We start from the raw sequence: 19,563 nt of genomic DNA on the forward strand, positions 1-19,563 counted from the left end.
CAATGTATTTCAACTCACCGCCTCCCTGCGCCTTCGCTCTTGTTCCCGTTTCCTGGCCAACTCCCTCTGTTGATCCAGCATGGACTGAGAGGCCTGGGGCTGAGAACTTTGTGCTTGGGGGGCTGAGGAGGCTGCAGCCACAGGTGGCTGCTGTTGCTCTGATCGCTGCTGCTGTTGTTCCTGGCGCCTCCGAACTTCTTCATGAGCCCGTCGAGCCTGCTCCAGGGCATCCTCCTCCTCCCTGCTCCTGTTAGTAAAAAAGGACCCTCATGAGATGGAGGGAGGACTTCTCTGGAAACTCATGTTTCCCTCTCAGACAAGGGGGATGTTCAAACACCACCCAAAACCTCCAACTTTCATTCCAGAGTTCAAATCTGATCTCAGACATTAGCTGTCACTTAACCTTTGCTTGCCTCCATTTCCTCAACTGTAAATAACTCAAAGGATTGTGGCAAAGATCCAGTGAGATTTGTAGAGCACTAGCACAGTGCCTGGAATATAACAACTACTAGGTATAAATGCTGTCTCTCCTCCTCCTTCCCTCTTTTTTTAAAGTTTTATTTTGCAAGTCAATGGGGTTAAGTGACTTGGCCAAGCAAGGCCACACAGCTAGGTAATTATTAAGTGTCCAAGGCCAGATATGAACTCAGGTACTCCTGAATCCAGGGCCAGTGCTCTATCCACTGTGCCACCTAGCAACCTCTTCCTTCCCTCTCTTCACCTCATCCTCTCCTGTTCCCGTCTCAGTCTCTCCTTTTCCTTCTCTGCATGCTCAGCCTGGGCTTTGAGGGCCTTTTCACGCTCCTCCTTCTCCCGGGCAGCTCGGCGGAACTGCTCAAAGCTGTCACTTGATGACTTGGCAGTGGAGGACGGAGTGGTGGGGTGTTTCTGGACTAGGCTGGCCCAGGAGCCCATGTTCTTGATTTTGAGATCCTAGTCAAATAAGAAAAAAGTCTGGTTAAGAATAGGTATAATAACTCATCCCCTAATACCACCCAGATCTATGTCCAGGGAAGTTCAGAGGAAGGGTGAAGTTCTTTCTTTATAATCATATTCTGTATAATCATAATGTATACTATTCAATGATTTCAAAGGTGGCAATGGGCTTAATAACAGTCATGAAACCATGAAATTCTGGGACCAGAAAGAAATTTTTAAGAGGTGACCTAAAATGTAGGCCATTCTTATTTCCAAGACTTAATCATTTTCCACCCCCTACCTAGGTATATTCCAAATTCACTCGCAATAGTTTGTTTAAAACTGTTTAGAAAGAGTGTGTGAGCTGAAGTTTCATGATTCTTAAGGACGTTTATTTTTACCTTTTTGGGAGCAACTGGGGTTTTGGGCTCTTGCTTCTGCTTGTCCTTGTCTTGCCCCACGGGTGGGGGTGCACTCTGTTCAGGAGGCCGGATCACAGGTCTGCCAACGTCTAACGGCTTTATTTCAGGTCCTGAGACACAGAGGGGAAGGCTGAAGGGCACTCAGAATGTGACACTGAACTTTAGTTTGAGTAGAGGAAGGAGGAAGGAAAGAAGTAGCAAACAAACTCACGTTGAGAGATGTGGACAGGGGCCTTGATGTTCTCAGGATGCTTGGGGGGATCCTGTCGAAGGGAGGGGCCAAAGGGCTCATTTCGGATGATGGGTGAGTGGATCTTCTCCTCCTTCACTACCACCAGGGGTTGGGACTGCACTACTGAAGCTGCTCTAAGCTCCTGAAACAGCATTGCCATTTGGAAGGTAAGGAATTGTCTCCTCTACATCAGTTCTCAAGCTTAGGTTCTTGACCAATACCCTCTTTTACCTACCTGTTTCTTGGGTTGGACGTTTTGCTGTGGTGGAGACTGGTGAGGTAACCCCTGGAACGGCGGCATTTGGGGGGAATGCATCAGGAGAGGGGAGGGTGCTTCTCGTAGATGACCTATAAAAGGACAAACATCAAAACCAGTAAGAGTAAGCAGAGAAATATGACAGTCATACTTACTTTCACTAAAGGTCAGGACCACTACTACAAGTCTTTCAGTATCAAAGATGATTATGCCAATCAATCAAGTGACTGGTGGCTTGAGTTGCACAATTATATGTTATATGTTATACAGAGGGGCATGCTGTTGAAGATCTCCTTTTCACTTGCCTTTATCAGAACTGTCCTACCCCATGGCCTGTGGAGATGTTCTGGCTGCTGCAGGAGTCTCCTGACTTTAAATTAGTTTTACTTCTTTCTGTATCAGCAAGGTACCACAGCATTTCATTATTGCAAGCAAGAGAGGCATCTTGCAACAGAATGCAATTAATGGATATATCCTAACCTGTCTCTTGACAGACTACTTATCAGGTCCACATTTCCTAAGATAGCCATCTTTTATGGGGAAGCAGAGAAACTAGGATTGGTTAAGAATTGGCTGATTGACCTGTACCTGCACTGGTTTGCTCCAGTATTTGTGACCACATTTCACAAATAAAAAGAAACTACTGACTACTGGACAGATTGTTGAGCTGACATTTCAGAATCTAGCTCTAGATACAAAATAAGCTCTGATTCCTTGGCAGGGTAAGTTGACTTTTAGTTCAAGGATAGACTCAAGGACCTTGATGGTCTCACTGGTCTACAAATAGATGCTACTCAGCTTAAATGTATTCTTGTTTTGCCTTTATTCACTGTTGTGTCATACTAAAATATACATTTATATACCCTCCCCTCTCAAAGTCCTCAGAGCTAGATGTTTATAAGCTCCTAGACAGAACCATTAATTTTTCATTTTCATGTTCCCAGCAGAGTCTTACACATGTCAAATAAGACATTTAATAATGCTTGCTAACTCAACGAGGAAGTCAAAATCAAATCAGAATAGTCAAAAGAACTGGTCTATCTACAGTCTGTGCGCTGTTACAAAGCTGTTTTGTTTATATCTTCTCCTGGGAGATGCTAACAGCAAATGGAGGATCTTTCAAATAAAGTTTATGGACTTCCACTCAAATATTCAATAGGCACATGCCAGAAGGGGGTCCAGCATCTGTGGTGATGATGGTGGCCTTCAAAGCTGGAAGTATATTACTTACACACCCACACCCACACCCGGGAAGGGTGGACTATTTAGAGCTTGTCTACACTCATGGAGGTGGGAAGAGTCAATGCAGTTTCGTGATACATAAGGCTTAGGATTTCACATCAATCGTGGTAGACTTGGGTTAAAGGATACTACCATCTCTTGCTACTGTGGTGTAACTTGATCAACATGTCTCCACAGAAGTATGTTGACAATTCATCACTCATTTTCATTATATGCAATGTCCCAGAAAATTCATTTCCCAACCCCTCAAACACACCCAGGACTGATTCTAAGGGGCTGATGGGAGGTGGTACAGTTTCTCACAGTCTTTATTCCCTCATAGTTTCTCTGCTAAATGCCTTCATGCTTCCTATGTTGTTTGACAGGTGAGTATCTGAGCTGGTAGATAAAGCAATGAATATTGTGGATAGGTAGGTAGGTCTAGGATAAAACATCATAAGTCATATATCATATGATAGTCAGTGTCACGTTGATGAGATACAGAATTAAACTATTTTTAGAAGGTCCTTTTTCAATCTTTATTTCAAAGATGGGCCCACAGAGATTTTGCAATTTGTCCAGGGTCAAGTGGTAGACAAAAGCAGATCTTCTAAGAACCTGACATTCAGTGTTCTTTCATAGGGTTAAATTCATATCTCATTTTATATCTCAAGAGACACTATGGCAGCTTGGTACTAGGGGGCCTTCAAGAGATACCTGTTATAGTGACCGATTTTAATACAAGGCATTTTTATTAGTACCTATCCAGAAGGGAAAAGCCAAAAAAACACCTAAGTTCAACAGGCTACTATGCCTAGAATTCTCAGGAACGAACCCTTTCTCCCATCCTTCCAATCAGTGACCAAAATACAGAGATGGTACTGTTGCTGCTGTTACTTTTCTTTGCCTTTTTCAGAGTTGGTTCATTGCCTTTGCTTTACATCCTCCCCAGTTCCCTTTTCATGTTTGATGAAGCAAACTGGTATAAACAAGCATATCCTTGTTCCCTTTCTTTACCTTAATGATAGAACGATTCTCTTAGGTCTGAGGCAAAAGATACAATAAAATGAAATATAAGCAGACTCAGTCTACAGATAATGATCACCTTCTAGACTTAGAACATAAATAATCAAGTGATTGAGATACATAAGATGATGGCTGGCTCTTGTGATCTTTTTGTGAAAGTCCTTTAAGGTAAAGTAGGGATTCATTTGGGGCTAAGAGACCAAGAGAATATTTAACCAGCTGAACTGTGACCCAGGATGGTTTAACTTGGGGACCAGCAGTTACAGGTTTCATATTATATAGACTTTGTGAGACTTAACAAGGCAAGTTAAAACTTTGTCTTGGTCTTTATACTATATTGATAAAACAAATCACAGAATCATAAAACCTTTCTCCTCTTACCAAAAGAACTGATTAATCTTTTTCTCTTTGTATTTTTTTTGTTTAAGTCCTTCAAAGATTTTAAAGGAGTGGGGAACTGAAGGTGATAAAATAGGATAGCCAATATGGTAGGAGTTATGGAAAAAGATGGGTGATCTAATGCTACGTAAGTGGGGAAATAAAAAGTTCAAGCATTCTGAAATGCAATCTGAAAGTAGGTAAACGAAGTGAATAAAATAGGAATTCAGAGATTCTCCTGTAGGCATATATCTCAGGGAGTTCAATAAGAAAAAGCCTCATAAAACCCAACATATTATATTTATAGTATTTTTTGGTAGAAGCAAATAAGTGGAAAAAAAAGACACCTATCTACTAAGTTATGGCTAAACAAACTGTTACATGGAATATTGCTGTGTTGTAAAAATCACAGTGGAAGATGAGAAGATTTATATGAACACATAACTTACATAAAGTAAATCAAAAGGACATAAAAAACAATATACTGTTAGACTGGAAAGAATAACACTGGAAATCAAGTATTTTAAAATCATAAACCTGGACCCAAAGAAGAAATTTGAAAAGCTATACCCTTGACTTTTTTACAGAGTTTGGGCACTATAGATTTAGCATACTTATACATTCAGACGTTTTTGATATGTTTAGTTTTGTTAAACAGTTTCCTCTCTTCATTTCCCCCTATTCTTTGTTTATAAGAGATGGTTCTCTGGGAGTAGGTGGTGGTGGGATATTAGGAAATATGTGATATACATAACCAAAAAAAAAAAATTCCTCCCAATTAAAAAACAAAACAACTTATAGTATAACTTGAATTTGGGTCTTCCTGACTTCAGATCAACCCCTCTAGATATTATAACATTCTGCCTCTAATGTAGTTCCCCCCCCCCCCCCCCCCGCAAATCTAAGGGATCATTTTTACCAGGTGCTGATCCAGGTATTTACTGACATAAAATTTTTCCTTGTATCCCTTCTCTTCCCTCAACCCATTCTGAGAGAACCATCCATGACATCTTAAAAAAGGAAAAGAGGGAAAAGGGAATTGGGCATCTACTTTGTTTCTGGCTTCCACAGAAAGTACTGCTAGAAGCATTTTGTTTTTTTATGGGGACTTTTGTCACTTGTGCTCAATTTGAAAAACAAAGATTTTGAAAGGTAGAGAAAAAAAAGAGGGTGAGTACTCCAGTCTAAGCTTAGGGGAAAGGCAGTGCAAAAAATTAAAAGATGGGAGGAGTGTGAGGGATAGCAATTAGGTTGGTATGACTAGATACTGAAAAAAGACAAATTTCAGTTGAGCTTATTTCAAAGACAGGAGTTTAAACAGGAAATTTATTGAATAAAGGGAGTGATGCAGTTAGATATACACTTCAGGAAAATCATGCTGGTCGGTGGTAGTGTGATAGATCAGAGAAGGGGTAAGATGATGCAGAAGATGAAAACAGTAGTCTTGGTGAGAGGTGGACAAAAGAAAACACAGAGAAAAAGTTAAGAGATGGTGGAGTAAGGATAAGGAGTTGAGAATGACAGTGGATATGAGTGCTGATTATGGAAAAGACAGAACAGAGAAATAGAAAAGAGGGAAGAGAGGAGATGAATGTGAGATGTTTATGGGATACACAGTTTGCAATGTCCAAAAGATGGATGGTGCTGTGGAACTAGAACTCAGGAGAGAGACAAAGGCCAGATAGTCTTTTCTGCATAAAAGAAAACTGCATGGAAGCTGATGAGTATACTAAATGAAAGGCAGAAAAGAGAAAAATGGTCTAGGGGCAAGATATAACTTGACTAAACAACAAAGGGAACCAAGAGCCAAGGACACTGTCATGACAATCTAGAAAAGAAAGATTATTGAGGAAGAGAGGGTAATCAACAGTTATCAAATATTATAAAGTTAAGAATAATGGAGGGGAGGGGCGGCTAGGTGGCATAGTGGATAAAGAATAATGGAGGGGGTGGAGCCAATTCCTGGAAGCTCTCTCCAAAATATTCCAAAAACCTTAAAATTATAGCTCTAAATTTCTGAGAGACAGAACCCACAGAAAGATTCAGTGAGGCAATTTTCCAGCCCAAGGTAACCTGGAAGATAATGGGAAAGCTCTGTCCATGGGGGTGGAGGGTGCAGGAGCACAGCCAGGATTATCATGCTGGAGTTAAGGAGCTCCAGTCTTCTGGAAACAGCACGCTAGGTGCCTGGATCCCAGAGAGCACCAGCTCCTGGAAGCAGAAGCAGTTTCCTGACCTGCCAGCCCAGGAAACACCAAGCACAACTTGGAAGATTAGCAGGCAAACATGTGCCAAAGTGAGTGGAGGCCAGCATGGCCCTAGTGCAGCAGCGGCCATTAGCATAGCTGCAGCATTCAGCGCAGCCCAGATCCCAGAAAACGGAGGCAGGCCTTCAGACTTGCCTGGCAGCTGCTTCCAGAATGCTCAGCCCACAGATGGCAAGGGGGGTGGGAAGAGACTGTTGAGGTCTCTCCTCTGGGACAGGACTCTTGTGCTTTGTTCATATTCAGACCCTAATCTCAGTCTGAGATTCCTCCATTGCAATACAGCAGGGACCTTCCTCAAAACTCCAGAGCAGAGGGGGTGTTCTTGTGGTCATCCACAGGCCAGCAGTCAGGAGTCCCTCACAAGACCTTGAAGGAATTGAGGCCATTGTGGGGGTATCCCACTAATACTCAAAAGATCAGTAAGCACCCCAAAACCAGGCACAGGTTGGCGAATGAGTGAACAGAAAAAAGGGAACCTGACCACAATTATTTTGATCCCATGGAGGACTAAAACACATAACCAGAAAACAAGAAAGTTCTAGCTTCTGCATCTAAATCCTCCAAGAAACACAGAAGTTGGTCTCAAGCTATTTCAGAGCTCAAAAAAGATTTTGAAAAGTAAGTAAGGGAAAAAGTAAGTAGAGGAAAAATTGGGAAAAGAAATGAGAAGCAGGAAAAACACGAAAACCAAGTCAACAGTTTAGTCAAGGTGATCCAAAAAAATGCTGAAAATAGTATACTAAAAACTAATTTAGGTCAAATGGAAAAAAACAGTTTAAAAAGTTAATGAGGAGAAAAATACCTTAAAAAGCAGAATTGGCCAGACGGAAAAGGAGATAAGAAGGCTCTCTGAAGAAAACAAATCCTTCAAACGTAGAATGGAATTAACTAAAGGAAGCTGATGACTTTGCAAGGAATCAAGACACAATAAAACATTATCAAAAAGAATGGAAAACTAGAAGAAACTGAAATATCTCACTGAAAAAACAACGGATCTGGAAAACAGATCCAGGAAAGACAATTAAAAAATTTTTGGGCTACCTGAAAGTCATGATGAAGAAAAGAGTCTTGACTTCATTTTTAAAGAATTTCTACAGGAAAATTGCCCTGAGATCCTAGAAGCAGAGGGCAAAATAGAAATTGAGAGAATCCACCAATCTCCTCCTGAAAGAGATCCAAAAAAAAATAATAATAACAACCCCCAGGAATGTTATAGCCAAGTTCTAGAACTCCCAAGTCAAAGAGAAAACACTACAAGCAGCCAGAACAAAACAGTTCGAATATGGTGGAGCTGCAGTCAGAATCACACAAGATCAGCAGCATCCACATTAAGGGCTTGGAATATATATTCTGGCTTGGAATATGATATTCTGGCAGGCAAGAGCCTGGAATGCAACCGAGAATCAACTACCCAAGCAAAACTGAACATACTCTTCTAAGGGGGGAAAGATGGACTTTCACTGAAACAGGAGAATTTAAAATGTTCCTGTTGAAATGACCAGAGCTGAAAATTTGATCTTCAAGTATAGGACTCAGGTGAAGCATAGAGAGGGTGAACAAGAAGAGAAGGGTAAAATGGGAGGGATTTAATGATGATGAACTGCATGTATTCCTGCATGGGAAGATGATATTGATAATACTCATATGACACTTCCAGCTTACTAGAGCAGTCAGAAGGAGCTTTTATAGTCAAGACACAGGAGAGAGCCAAATTTGAAGGTATGATACATTTTTTTAAAATGGAGAAAGGAAAAAATTCTCTCTCTCTCTCTCTCTCTCTCTCTCTCTCTCTCTCTCTCTCACACACACACACACACACACACACACTTATTGGGGCACAGAAATATAGAAGAAAAAGGAAAAGAGGAGGGACATAGGGGATAGAAGAGAGGTAGGTAGATCATGTGAGAGGACAGTCAGATCTAACACATTTTCTTTCTTTCTTTTTTTTTTAACTTTTTTCACAATGGTGGGATTGGATGACCTGTCCAGGACCACAGGGCTGGGTGGATGCTAGGTCTCTGAGGTGGGATGTAGGCTTGGGGCCTCTTGGCCCCAAGGTCTGTGCTCTGTCTGCTGTGCCACTCAGCTTTCCCATTGCACACTTTTGAAGAGGAACAGAGTGAAAGGAGAGAAAAAAATAAAATTGGTAGTGGGGAGAAATGGATGGAGGGAATTACAAGCAGCTACAGCAACTGTGGAAAAATATGGAAGTAACCTGTCTGATGGACTTATGATAAGGAATGTAATCCACTCCAGAGAAAGAGCTGATGGTTTCAGAACACAGACTGAAGCACATTTTTCTCTTTCACTTTATTTCTCGTGAGGCTTTTATTTGTGTGTGTGTGTGTGGGGGATTATGTTCACTCTTATAACAAGACTTTTTTTAGTAATGTGTAAATAAATTTAAAAAAATGAAAAGAAAAAAGGATGGAGGAAAAAAAATCATCAGATAGACTTGATGGAATTACAGATTACCAGAGATGGAAGTAATCTCAGAGGTCATCTAATCTAACCTATATCTAATATGGAATCTCAAGGCAAGGGAAAAGGTATGAAAACAACAAAACACAATATAGTTCAATTGCTATGTAATTGAAGCAGACCCATGAAAAATCCAAAGGTTTTCCATTAGCCTCAGAAACACAGGGCCCATACTTAACAGTTTCTTCAATTTCAATACACTCATTTTCACATTATATATCTTATTTTGCTGATAAATAAGGAATCTTAGCTGAAGTGGTCAATAACAATTTTCATCAGGTGGTTCAATACTTCCTTACTGATTTTACTCATTTCTGGGATGAATTAAGTAGCTATGTTCACCATCTAATAAGCCTGAGTTAGCATGAAGAAGCTCACTTTGGGGTCTGATTTACCAGGCATCAATAAAAAAGTTTTACTTTTCCATTCCAAAAACAAAAACCCCATAGATCAAAAAGTTTATGCTGTCTGATACCATCTCATAATTCATATACCATTAATAGGAATGATCTTTTGGGCCAGTAATCTAAGCATACCTCCACATACGAATAATTTTTTTTATTCCTGGTGCTACAAAAAATAAAGAGATTGAGAGGAAGTTCATCCTACTCATTTAGCCCCAATAAATCCTCACTATCCTTGCCTGGAATATTATCATAGCAAATTAATTAGTTTCCCTGTCTTAAGTCTCTTCCCAATACTATCCATCCTCCACTTAGCTGACAAAATGATTTTCCTATGAAGTGCAGGCCTAATTATAAGTCACAGGGAAAATAAACAGAGCTTTGATATAAGCCCTTACTCCCAAGAACTCCTCCCTGTCTCCCAGGATTCTTACTCCCACTGCTTGCCACTTACTGGTTGTGTAGGGATCAGACTTATGATGCCGAGGTGAAGGATGATGTTGGATGACTTGCTGGGGCTTGGCTGGCTGTGGTGGTGGTGGTTGTTGCCCTGGAGGTGGGTGGGTTGGTTGCTGGGGAGGAGGGGGTGGCTGCTGGATATGGGGAGGAAATTGCATGGGCTGCATGTGCATGGGCCGTGGTGGGGGTTGGTGCTGCTGCTGCTGTTGCTGCTGCTGCTGCTGTTGCTGCTGCTGCTGCAACTGTTGCTGCACAGAAGGATGGGCTGGAGGAGGTAGGGGAGGGGGAGGCTGGGATTGCACCTTCACAGAAGGGAGGAGAGGTGTGGATGGCTGCACCTTCTGTAGCTGTTGTAGGTATAATTGCATCTGCATGGGAGTGAGGGGTGGGGTAGGTGGCTCTTCATCCTCTAGCAGGACTTGGGGTGGCTGAGGCATGGGTGGCTGAGGAAGAAGGGGCTGCTGAGAGAGTGCAGGCGACACAGCTGGGGGTCGGGTTGGTTTGGGGGGCAAGGCAGCAGCTCGATTACTAGGCCTTGATGGCTGCTGGGGCAGAGCATTGTGCAAAGCTAAAAGAAAGAAGCAAAAAATTCCATTCAGACAACATACAACACTAACACTTCCCATTTTCTCCCCTGCTGGTTAATAAACTACAGAGAAGTAAGTTCTCACCAACAAATTAGTTCTGTGAATAACACCATTATGAAAAGACCCTTTGAGAACCTTATTTCACCCTTTTCTCCACCCTCATCTTCTGCTACATTGCTTACCTGGAGGAGAAACTACTGCATGCTGGTTGAGATGAGGTGGAGTGCTGTGCTCAGGTGGTTGGGGGAGGTGGGGAGGCAGCTCAGTTTGGGAGAGGTGTATGATTGGTTGGGCAAAATGGGTGATAGGATCAAAGACACTCCCTGGGAGTGAGTGCTCGAGGACTGGCACCTGGGCAGGGATGAAGGGAGGTGGGGAGGACTTTATTGGTGGGGCTGTCTGTTGAGGGATTGAGGGAGGGGCTGGAGGTGGTAAAGGTTGTTGTGGTGGTGGCTGCTGGGCTGGAGGCTGCTGTTGTGGCAGCTGAGTTGTTGGTGGGGGAGGCTGTTGTGGTGGCGCCTGCTGATGGTGGTGATGGTGGTGCTGAGAAAAAAGATATAATAGGTAAAGAATTAAGGAAAGAATAGGCTCAATCCAATTCAGAATGGATTGCAGGGTCTATCTTTCCTCAAAGAGCAGCAGAGGAAGCACAGCAGTCCTCCTTCCAAAAATCTGAGAAAGGGTTACCTGGGCTATCTCTAGTTACTTACCTTCTTTGGTTCCCGCCCAGGATGCCCTTTCTTTTTGGATTTTGGTGCCATCTCTGTAGGAAAGAAAAGAAGGTCAGGCTTTGGTTTAGTATTGGCTGGGGGGTGGGAGTGGGGGGCATGAAACTTTAAGACACTTCAAAGCATTCCATAAAAATATTGGATCACTGGATTTATTAGAGAGAAAAAGTGCCAGAATGGGTAAGACTTGAACATAGAAGGACCAGACCATAGTCAATATCCTTACTAGATAACTTGGAAGAGGGAGGGGGCTTGGATCACAACTTCGAGAAACTCAGATGGGGAAATTTAACCAAGGATCTAGGTAGGACAATGCTGCCACTGCCATCAGAGGAAAAAAAAGGGTCCTTTCCCCACCTTCCTTCAGTTGACACTCAATCTTTTTTCCCCCTTTCATATTTCACCGAAAGCCCAGGAACCTGCCAAAGTGGGACACAGAGAAAAAAAAAGACTCCCATCCTCTAAGCTCAGGGTCCTTTCTTGAGCACAGCCCAGTAGTCTCCAGCATAGTTATCTTCAGACAATGTTCCCTCCCTTCCCCTCAATCCCTCATTTATCTTCTATTACTTTTTTCTGAGGATCAAAAATGTATGATGAAGGAATCTTGTGCAGAGAATTATATAAACTTTAACTGCGTCAAACCCAATAAAGGTCTCTCAATACCTGCCACTGTCTGCCAGTTCCTTGGTCAATGAAGTCAAATTAGCAACTTCTGAGAGGACTTCATAAATCTAAATTCGGCAAGGACAGGAAAGAAGCTGACAAACAGGAATGCTATAATGCCTCTAAGTAAAAGCAATCAGTTTCCGAGTCCCATAGAGAAATGTGTGATAGAATGGGGCAGCTACTGAAACTGAGGAGTCAAGAAAGGAAAAAAAAAAATCTTGTGACAGAATATCCCCACCCCCACCCACTTTTTAAAATTACAGATCACAGTTTATCTCTACTTCCAGGTAAAGTAGGAAGTTACTACACTCCCAATTAAGAGTTAACTGTTGGAGACAAGTCCTAAAGATTGTTTTCCTCACCCAGTGAAACAAGCACCTTTCAAGAAGGGACTGTTTCAGTCTTAGTTATTATATGTCTAAATGCAGAGGACGGTGTCTGGTAAATTGATTAACATTTGTGGATTTATATGCTCTTTGATTCCAGGTGGTCTTATTGTGTTCAAATTTACATTTTATTTTCTTCAAATCCATCTTCTTTATAAATGTTCATGACAATACTTCAAGGTCTATTAATGATAACTCCTCCCATGGCCTACATTAGTGGGATCAAACTCAAATAAAATTAAATGGATCTATGTGGGCTGTATAGTAACTATATTCTATTTTCATTTATTTTGTCAAATGTTTCCCAGGTACAATTTAATCTAAGTTCGATAGCAGTCCATGAGCAGGCCAGTTGGGTCCAGAGAACTCTGAAGTCACCTCAGCAGTCCAGAGATATCTCTTACTGCACACTAGCCATAAGTGGCCCACAGATAGACCTACGCAATTAAAGTTTATATGAAGGAGACCAAACATATCACATGTGACAGGAAGGAAAAAAGAGAAAAAAGAAAGAAAAAAGGGGGAGGGGGTTGCAACACAGAATGAGAATGGAATTGATGATAAGATTTAGAAAACTCTTAGCCTGAAACCTGAAACCATTCATTTTGTGGATGGGGAATCTAAAAAGTTAACTAAGACATAAGCATGTCTGCAGGACTTGATTTCAAACTATTAAAAAAAACAGTTGTGTGGATAGGTTGAAGTTTCTACTAAACTAAAATCACTGTCAGCCTCTAGTCAGAGATTCAGTTTAATTAGTTTTAAAAAATAAGATACACTAGAATTCTCATACAACTAAGAAATACATAAGTTTATTTTAGCTGATACCACACATTTTAAAGTGTTCATCAGATTATTATAACCATATCAGACAAGGTGATTTTGTTTTTAAGTGGCAACAGATGCTTACAAAGTCAATGGGAGGTAACCTTTCTCAAATCCAATAGCTCTGCTGTGTATATTCCTATCATATAAACAGAGCTCAAACACGTCAATTTTGGTGCTCTGGCCAAGGTTTGAAAATAGCTCATTCTTCAAGGTCTAGAGCTTTTATTGTGTGTAACACAATAAAATACACACACATATCAAATATAACATACATACAACATGGGATTAAAAGTAAGTTTAGCATTATACAAAGTAATGGTAACGTTCTCTTGCTGCACTCAGTATGACTAAGCTACCTTTGTCTACTCCGGACCTGAGAGTAATCAAGAGGCCAGTAAGTCCAATTCTATATCCACACATTTAAATGATCTCAACATATCACAAAGTTCATGTAGTTTGGATATTATTTTTCAAATGAATTTATTTTGAAAAATAAAATTAATATTATTTTTAAATAAATTACTCCAAACTACTATATCACACACAACTTGGAATTGGGGATAAATGCAGATAGCCCAGAATGGACTGGTCCTAAGGGAGAAAAGCATACTTTCTATATATTCTGGGTTGCCAATTTTTCACTCCAGTATTTCAAAGTTATGATTTCATTTGACATGGGTGTTTTCTCCACCAAAGCAGATAAATCACATGTCAGGGTCTTTGCTATCCTGGTGTAGGAGGGAGTGTACATACATACATACACACATATACTTTTATACAAACACACATGTGTATAAATATATACACTTATCAGGCACTGGCAACAGGCCATATAAAGAGATGAAGTATCATATGAGAGGTAGCTAGGTAGGAAAAAATTCCAACAAAGTATCTTCACAAGTATAAAAATGGGACAATTGCTCTGAAAAGAGTTGGAGGTTTACTTGAAGCAGAAAGGGAAAGAGATGTTTGTTAAGGGAGAAATTGAAGGAATTAAAATAGCATGTGGGAACTTAGTGAACCACACCAACTCCTCCTGTAACTCAATTCATGATGTCTAGAATTGAATAATACTCCAGATGAATTCTGACCAGAGTACAATGGGATCTTCACCTTCCTGTTCCTGGAACAGGAACCTGTTCCTTCTAATTAAGCCCAACAGTGGGTTGGCTACTTAATAATATGAAGCTTGTGGTCAACAAAAACCTTCAGATTTCTTTTAGGATCGCTATTTCATTTTATATTTGTTAAGATGATTTTTCCTATCCAAGACTTTACATTTATTATTATAGATTTTTATCTTACTGGATGGATAATAGTCCAATGCTCTGCCTGTCAAGACTCTTTTATCTGGTTTGTTACATATCCCTCCCAATTTTATGTCCAAATCTGACATGCACACATTTTATCCTTGCCTTTATTCAAATCAAGCAGTCTCTGGGTGAATACCACTGGAGACTTCAAGGAACTACTATGCAACTACTCCTGATAGCACAGCATCTTTGTCCAAGAATGGTAGGTATTAGATACATTACCTCAAACTAAAGGTACACTATATCCAAAATACTGTCTTTATCTAAAAGTTTAGTAATCCTGCCAAAAAAGTAAATGAGGTTATTTTGGCATAAGTTGTGATCGAAGAAGCCATGCTATCAATTGTAATTACCACTTTCTTTTCTAGCTGTTCATTAACTATCTTTTTAATGACTCATTTTAAAATTTTTACAGGAATCTTAAGTTTATTGCTCTAATTTGCAGATTGGTCACTTTTAAAAACCATGAAATATTTGCCCTTTCAGACAATACTCATAGGGGTTCAGCAATCACATTTGCCAGTATATTCAGGGTGTCGTTCACCTAAGTAGTTGCTGATTTCATTGAAGGCAGATAGGGCATTTACTATGCCCTCACTTTTCTGGAATTATCAATTCCCTGTTAGTCATCTTAATTTTTAAATTTCCAGTGTAAAGATTATTGGGGGGGGGGGGGAGAGAAACAATAAGAATGAAGGCAGCTGCCCCTATTCACCCCAAGACAAAGGTATTTTGTATATTTTATATTTGAGATGTTTATGGAACATCTAATAGGTAGTTAAGGATGCCCAACTGGAGCCAAGGAGAAAAATTAAATTAAATCTGTAAATGTAGAAAAGGGGAATCGTTTGCATAGAGAATTAATCCCAGACAGAACCTCAGGAAGCATTCATAGTGAGAGAGGTGACATATGGATGATGCACCAGTAAAGGAGTCTAAAAAACCACAGTCTTTCAACTAAGAGAACTAAGAATCAGAAGAGTTCTAATAAAAACTCAAAGAGAGGTGTCTTAGAAGAAAAGTTTGTTAACAATGTCAAATGCTATGTAGGTCAAGAAGAATGAGAACAAAAAAGGTCATTAAATTTAGAACTGAGAGTTCAGGTTTAAACTTTTTAGTCTCACTAGTCTAATCTCCAATGTAGACATATTTTTTGAGTCTAGTACCAGTATATAGATCATATAGGAAAGAAAAAGTAGGGAGACTGGTTAGAGTATCCCAGTAATCTAATCTTAAGAAGAATTTTCTTAGGATACAGTGATGGCAGTAGGAAAGGCAAAGACAGGATAGATGTTCAACATATTAAAAAAGGCAATAAAGGGATGAAAGCTAGATGCCTATGTTACAGTCAAATAATCATCAGCATTTAACACTGGTTCAAACATGGAATGGAGAATTGAAATTCACTGATAAGAAAAGAAAATGAGTATTAGCAAATAGCCTATCATCTTTTTTCTCCCCTTAAGAGAAATTATTGAATAATACAATGACTAAAACACAAAATGTGGCAGTTTCTACAAATCTTTATCCATTACAATATTATTCCATGATAATAAATTTGACTTTTTAACATTAAAAACTTCTCACCAGGATTAAACAAAGTAATAATTGTGAGTTAATTAATAAGAAGTACTGCAAGAAAATCCAGGAAATGTGGGTTCCAATCTAACTGGACACTAGGCCACTTTGTTAAAGGATGCCATTTTAAAGGGTTACATTGTCAAACATGGGCTAGTATATTTCATCTGTGGGACCCCTTTTAACTCATATATCCCTCCCAAGGATTTCAGTATTACCACTTATAAATAAGGAGTCTAAGTAAATGGTTTGGAAAGGTCTTTTAAAGCTAAATATTTTATGATTCTATTTTTATACAAAATACAGGTCCTCAGGGTCTCTATTCTACATCTTCACTGAGATCAATACATATAATTGATAAACTCTTGATTTTAACTATAATAAAAGTAATTATCTCACATTTATATACCTGACCTAAGCATAAATACTTCATCTTGTCTAATCCAGGTGATGAACACATCAGAAGCAGAAGAGAAACAAAAAAGAGGAACAATTTAAAGTTACCTAAGGCAAGAATTCTTACCCTTTCTTTTATGTCATAGAATCTCTTGGCAATCTGATAATGTCTAATTATTTCAGAATAATTTTTTAACATTAAAATACTTAGGATTATAAAGAAAACCAATTAAATTGTTTATTAAATGAAACAAGTTCATGTATTTCAGCATAAAAACCATTGGCCTAGGGTCTTACTATGGAATAGAAATCTTTCAGAGTTTATGATTCATCAAATGAAATAGAAACTGATTCAAATGTAGACTGGTAATTAGAATAGGTTAAGCAGCATACTTGAGTTGGGGGTAAATGAGAGATAACTAACTTCAAGGTATTTCTCACCAAAAAGGATCAATGTCAAGTTTTAGTAGCTACTCTTAAACAGGTACCTGAGTTGAGGTTTAGACTAACCTGATTTTGTGGTTTATAATCTTCACTTTGCATTCATCCCTCATTTCTCCCCCACAATAGCCTGCCTCCTTCAGCAATGTATTTCATTGTAGCTCCAAGGTTCTCTCCGATGCTACCATCCAAACATGGTCACCCATTCCACTAGGCTTAACAATTATCTGTCTGAACCACTTAACTTCACACTGGTATTTAATTTGTCATGTTTGGATAACTTAAATTCTCCTATGTGGAGATAAGGAACATATCTTCACCTTCATTTCATGTAAGTATAATTAACATCTACTAAGGGTTTCTCATGTCTAAGACATTGTGCTGAGGGTAATAAAGATTCTTTAAAACACAGGTCCTATTCTGCAGAAACTTAAAGAGTCTAGAAGGAGAGAAGATATGGAAACAATAACCATAATAACAAAGAAGAATGAACTAAATGTAAAGGAGAAGGTCAATCTCTCCTTTCTGTTCTAGGACTGTATTCAAATATTTAGTGAATGAATAAAATAAGGTGGCATCAAAGAGTAGAGAAGAGGGAGGGGGAGAGAAAAAAGGGAGTGCAGGGGCAGAACTGAGTTGGCTAGGTAGATTATTAGATACTGAAGGAAAGTTGACGCTAGAAGCTGTAAAAGAAATGGAAATAAAATGGTATTGAAAGTCAACAACCAAAATCACTAGCTATTGTAGCTTCCTACTCCGAGTTCTATGGGAACCTTTAAGGCATAAAACAGAATTGCAGTGGGAAAATATTCTACCCAAGCAAAAGGGCAAGCTGAAAATAGTCTCTTTGGAAAATGCAATAAAAAACAGAATTTAGGGCAGTTGCAACAGTGTCAACAATCTATGCTGGCAATATAACATAATACTTGAAACTAGAAAAAGTATAACAAGACTCACTAGGGAGAAGCAACATCAAAATTATAATATTCCAAGGTATGGATTGAAAGCAGCCAAGTTCCTACTCAACATTCAGATCAGTTTGAAGGGATCTATTACAAGCAACATAAAAGAAGAGAGGCTCACCTATTACAATTATCTAAGGCATTCAATACTGAGAAGAAAGCTTTTCCTGTTGTGCCTTACTTAAAAGGAAAACAGCAATTTTAATGAAGCACTAGGGATTTAAGAACTTGAAGAATGAGGAAGTATAGAATAAGGCTCCACTGAAATAGGATAGGCTACATAAACATGGAATGCTGTAGGGAAGTCAAGTTGGATATGCCTTTTCAGAACAACCCAGGAAAAAAAAAGCGCTTGGCAAATGTGAGACAAGATTGCAAGACAGACCTTTTACAGAAATACTCTGTCAAGGCCACTGAGAAATTAACCTTCCAAATGCTAAAACAAAGCAATGCTTTAAAGAACAAATGAAGGCCAATTCTAAAATGCACAGGAAACAGGCTTCAAAACAGGATCCCAAGAGTATTGAAATGTATCATTTAATAATATACGTACAAAAACAGACCCCTTTCACATGAATGAGACCTTTACAATTTTCCCATCAGATGCTAGACAAGACCATAAAAGGACTGATATTTATTTTTAGAGTGAAAATGTCTTCCTTGTGGCCTCAAAAGTGGGAAGAAATGAATTTCTTTGACTGAAATTGACAGACATCCTCCTAAAACAACTCATTTTAAAATGGGAATCAAGAAGAGAAAGTTGGGGCAGCTAGGTGGCACAGTGAATAGAGTACTGGCCTTGGAGTCAGGAATACCTGGGTTCAAATCCGACCTCAGACACTTAATAATTACCTAGCCATGTGGCCCTGGGCAAGCCACTTAACCCCATTGCCTTGAAATTTTTTTTAAAAAGAGAAAGTTATCTAAATAACTTATCAAAGCAAATCAAAAACAAAAACAATAAAATATATCCACAGAAGTGTAAGCAGTACAACATGGCATGAGAGGAGGTGACTAAAATGATTTTTTAAACTCCAATTACGGAGGGGGTAGAGGATCAAAGTCAATGTGGTATAGCAACAGCACTGAATTATGACAAAGAAAATCTGGTTTCTTGTCACAAAATAAATTATAAAGCTTTGGACAAATAACATGTAGAAGTGACCTTAAAGATCATTTAGTACAATAGGAAGGGAAAGAGCAATGGCTCGGGAGGTAGAAATTATTCCTAAGGTTTAAACTTTGCTGGTGACATATTTTTTGTGACCTTGTACAATAATTTAACCTCCCTGAGTCTTAGTTTCCTCATCTGAAAAACAAGGAAAGGGCTTCAATGTCTCAAAGGTTTCTTTTCAATTCTACATTTATGCTCTCATGATCTAGAAAAATCCATTTTATTGCTGAAAATGTGCAAGTGGGGTCCCCAAAGACAAAGTTACTTACTCACAGTGGTCGTTACAGATAAGAGTTGACTCAAAAAAAATTATAGTTCAGAATATGTATTTTTTAATCATATAACAGAAACATCAAATCCTTACTGTGATCCTTACCGTGACACTGTAGCAGTTGCTTCTTTCTTTTGGGGGTCTGTTAGACTGGAAAAATTATGCT

The 19,563-nt window shown here is 39.3% G+C and overlaps 1 protein-coding gene across 2 annotated transcripts in view; it reads right to left on the reverse strand.

Moving 5' to 3' along the window:
- The window catches only part of BRD4 (bromodomain containing 4), a 141,841-nt gene that overhangs the window by 3,732 nt on the left and 118,546 nt on the right, over positions 1-19,563 (reverse strand). For both annotated transcript variants that reach the window (XM_074204288.1, XM_074204287.1), the window contains exons 12-19: positions 11,365-11,417; positions 10,837-11,197; positions 10,063-10,635; positions 1,808-1,920; positions 1,552-1,714; positions 1,320-1,450; positions 722-933; positions 19-247 (exon numbers count right to left, since the gene is read on the reverse strand). In XM_074204288.1, the coding sequence (XP_074060389.1) occupies positions 19-247; positions 722-933; positions 1,320-1,450; positions 1,552-1,714; positions 1,808-1,920; positions 10,063-10,635; positions 10,837-11,197; positions 11,365-11,417 (1,835 nt within the window). The remainder of the gene's footprint in view (positions 1-18; positions 248-721; positions 934-1,319; positions 1,451-1,551; positions 1,715-1,807; positions 1,921-10,062; positions 10,636-10,836; positions 11,198-11,364; positions 11,418-19,563) is intronic.

Source organism: Macrotis lagotis, chromosome X, assembly GCF_037893015.1.
Source record: "Macrotis lagotis isolate mMagLag1 chromosome X, bilby.v1.9.chrom.fasta, whole genome shotgun sequence".
Lineage (NCBI taxonomy): Eukaryota > Metazoa > Chordata > Mammalia > Peramelemorphia > Peramelidae > Macrotis > Macrotis lagotis.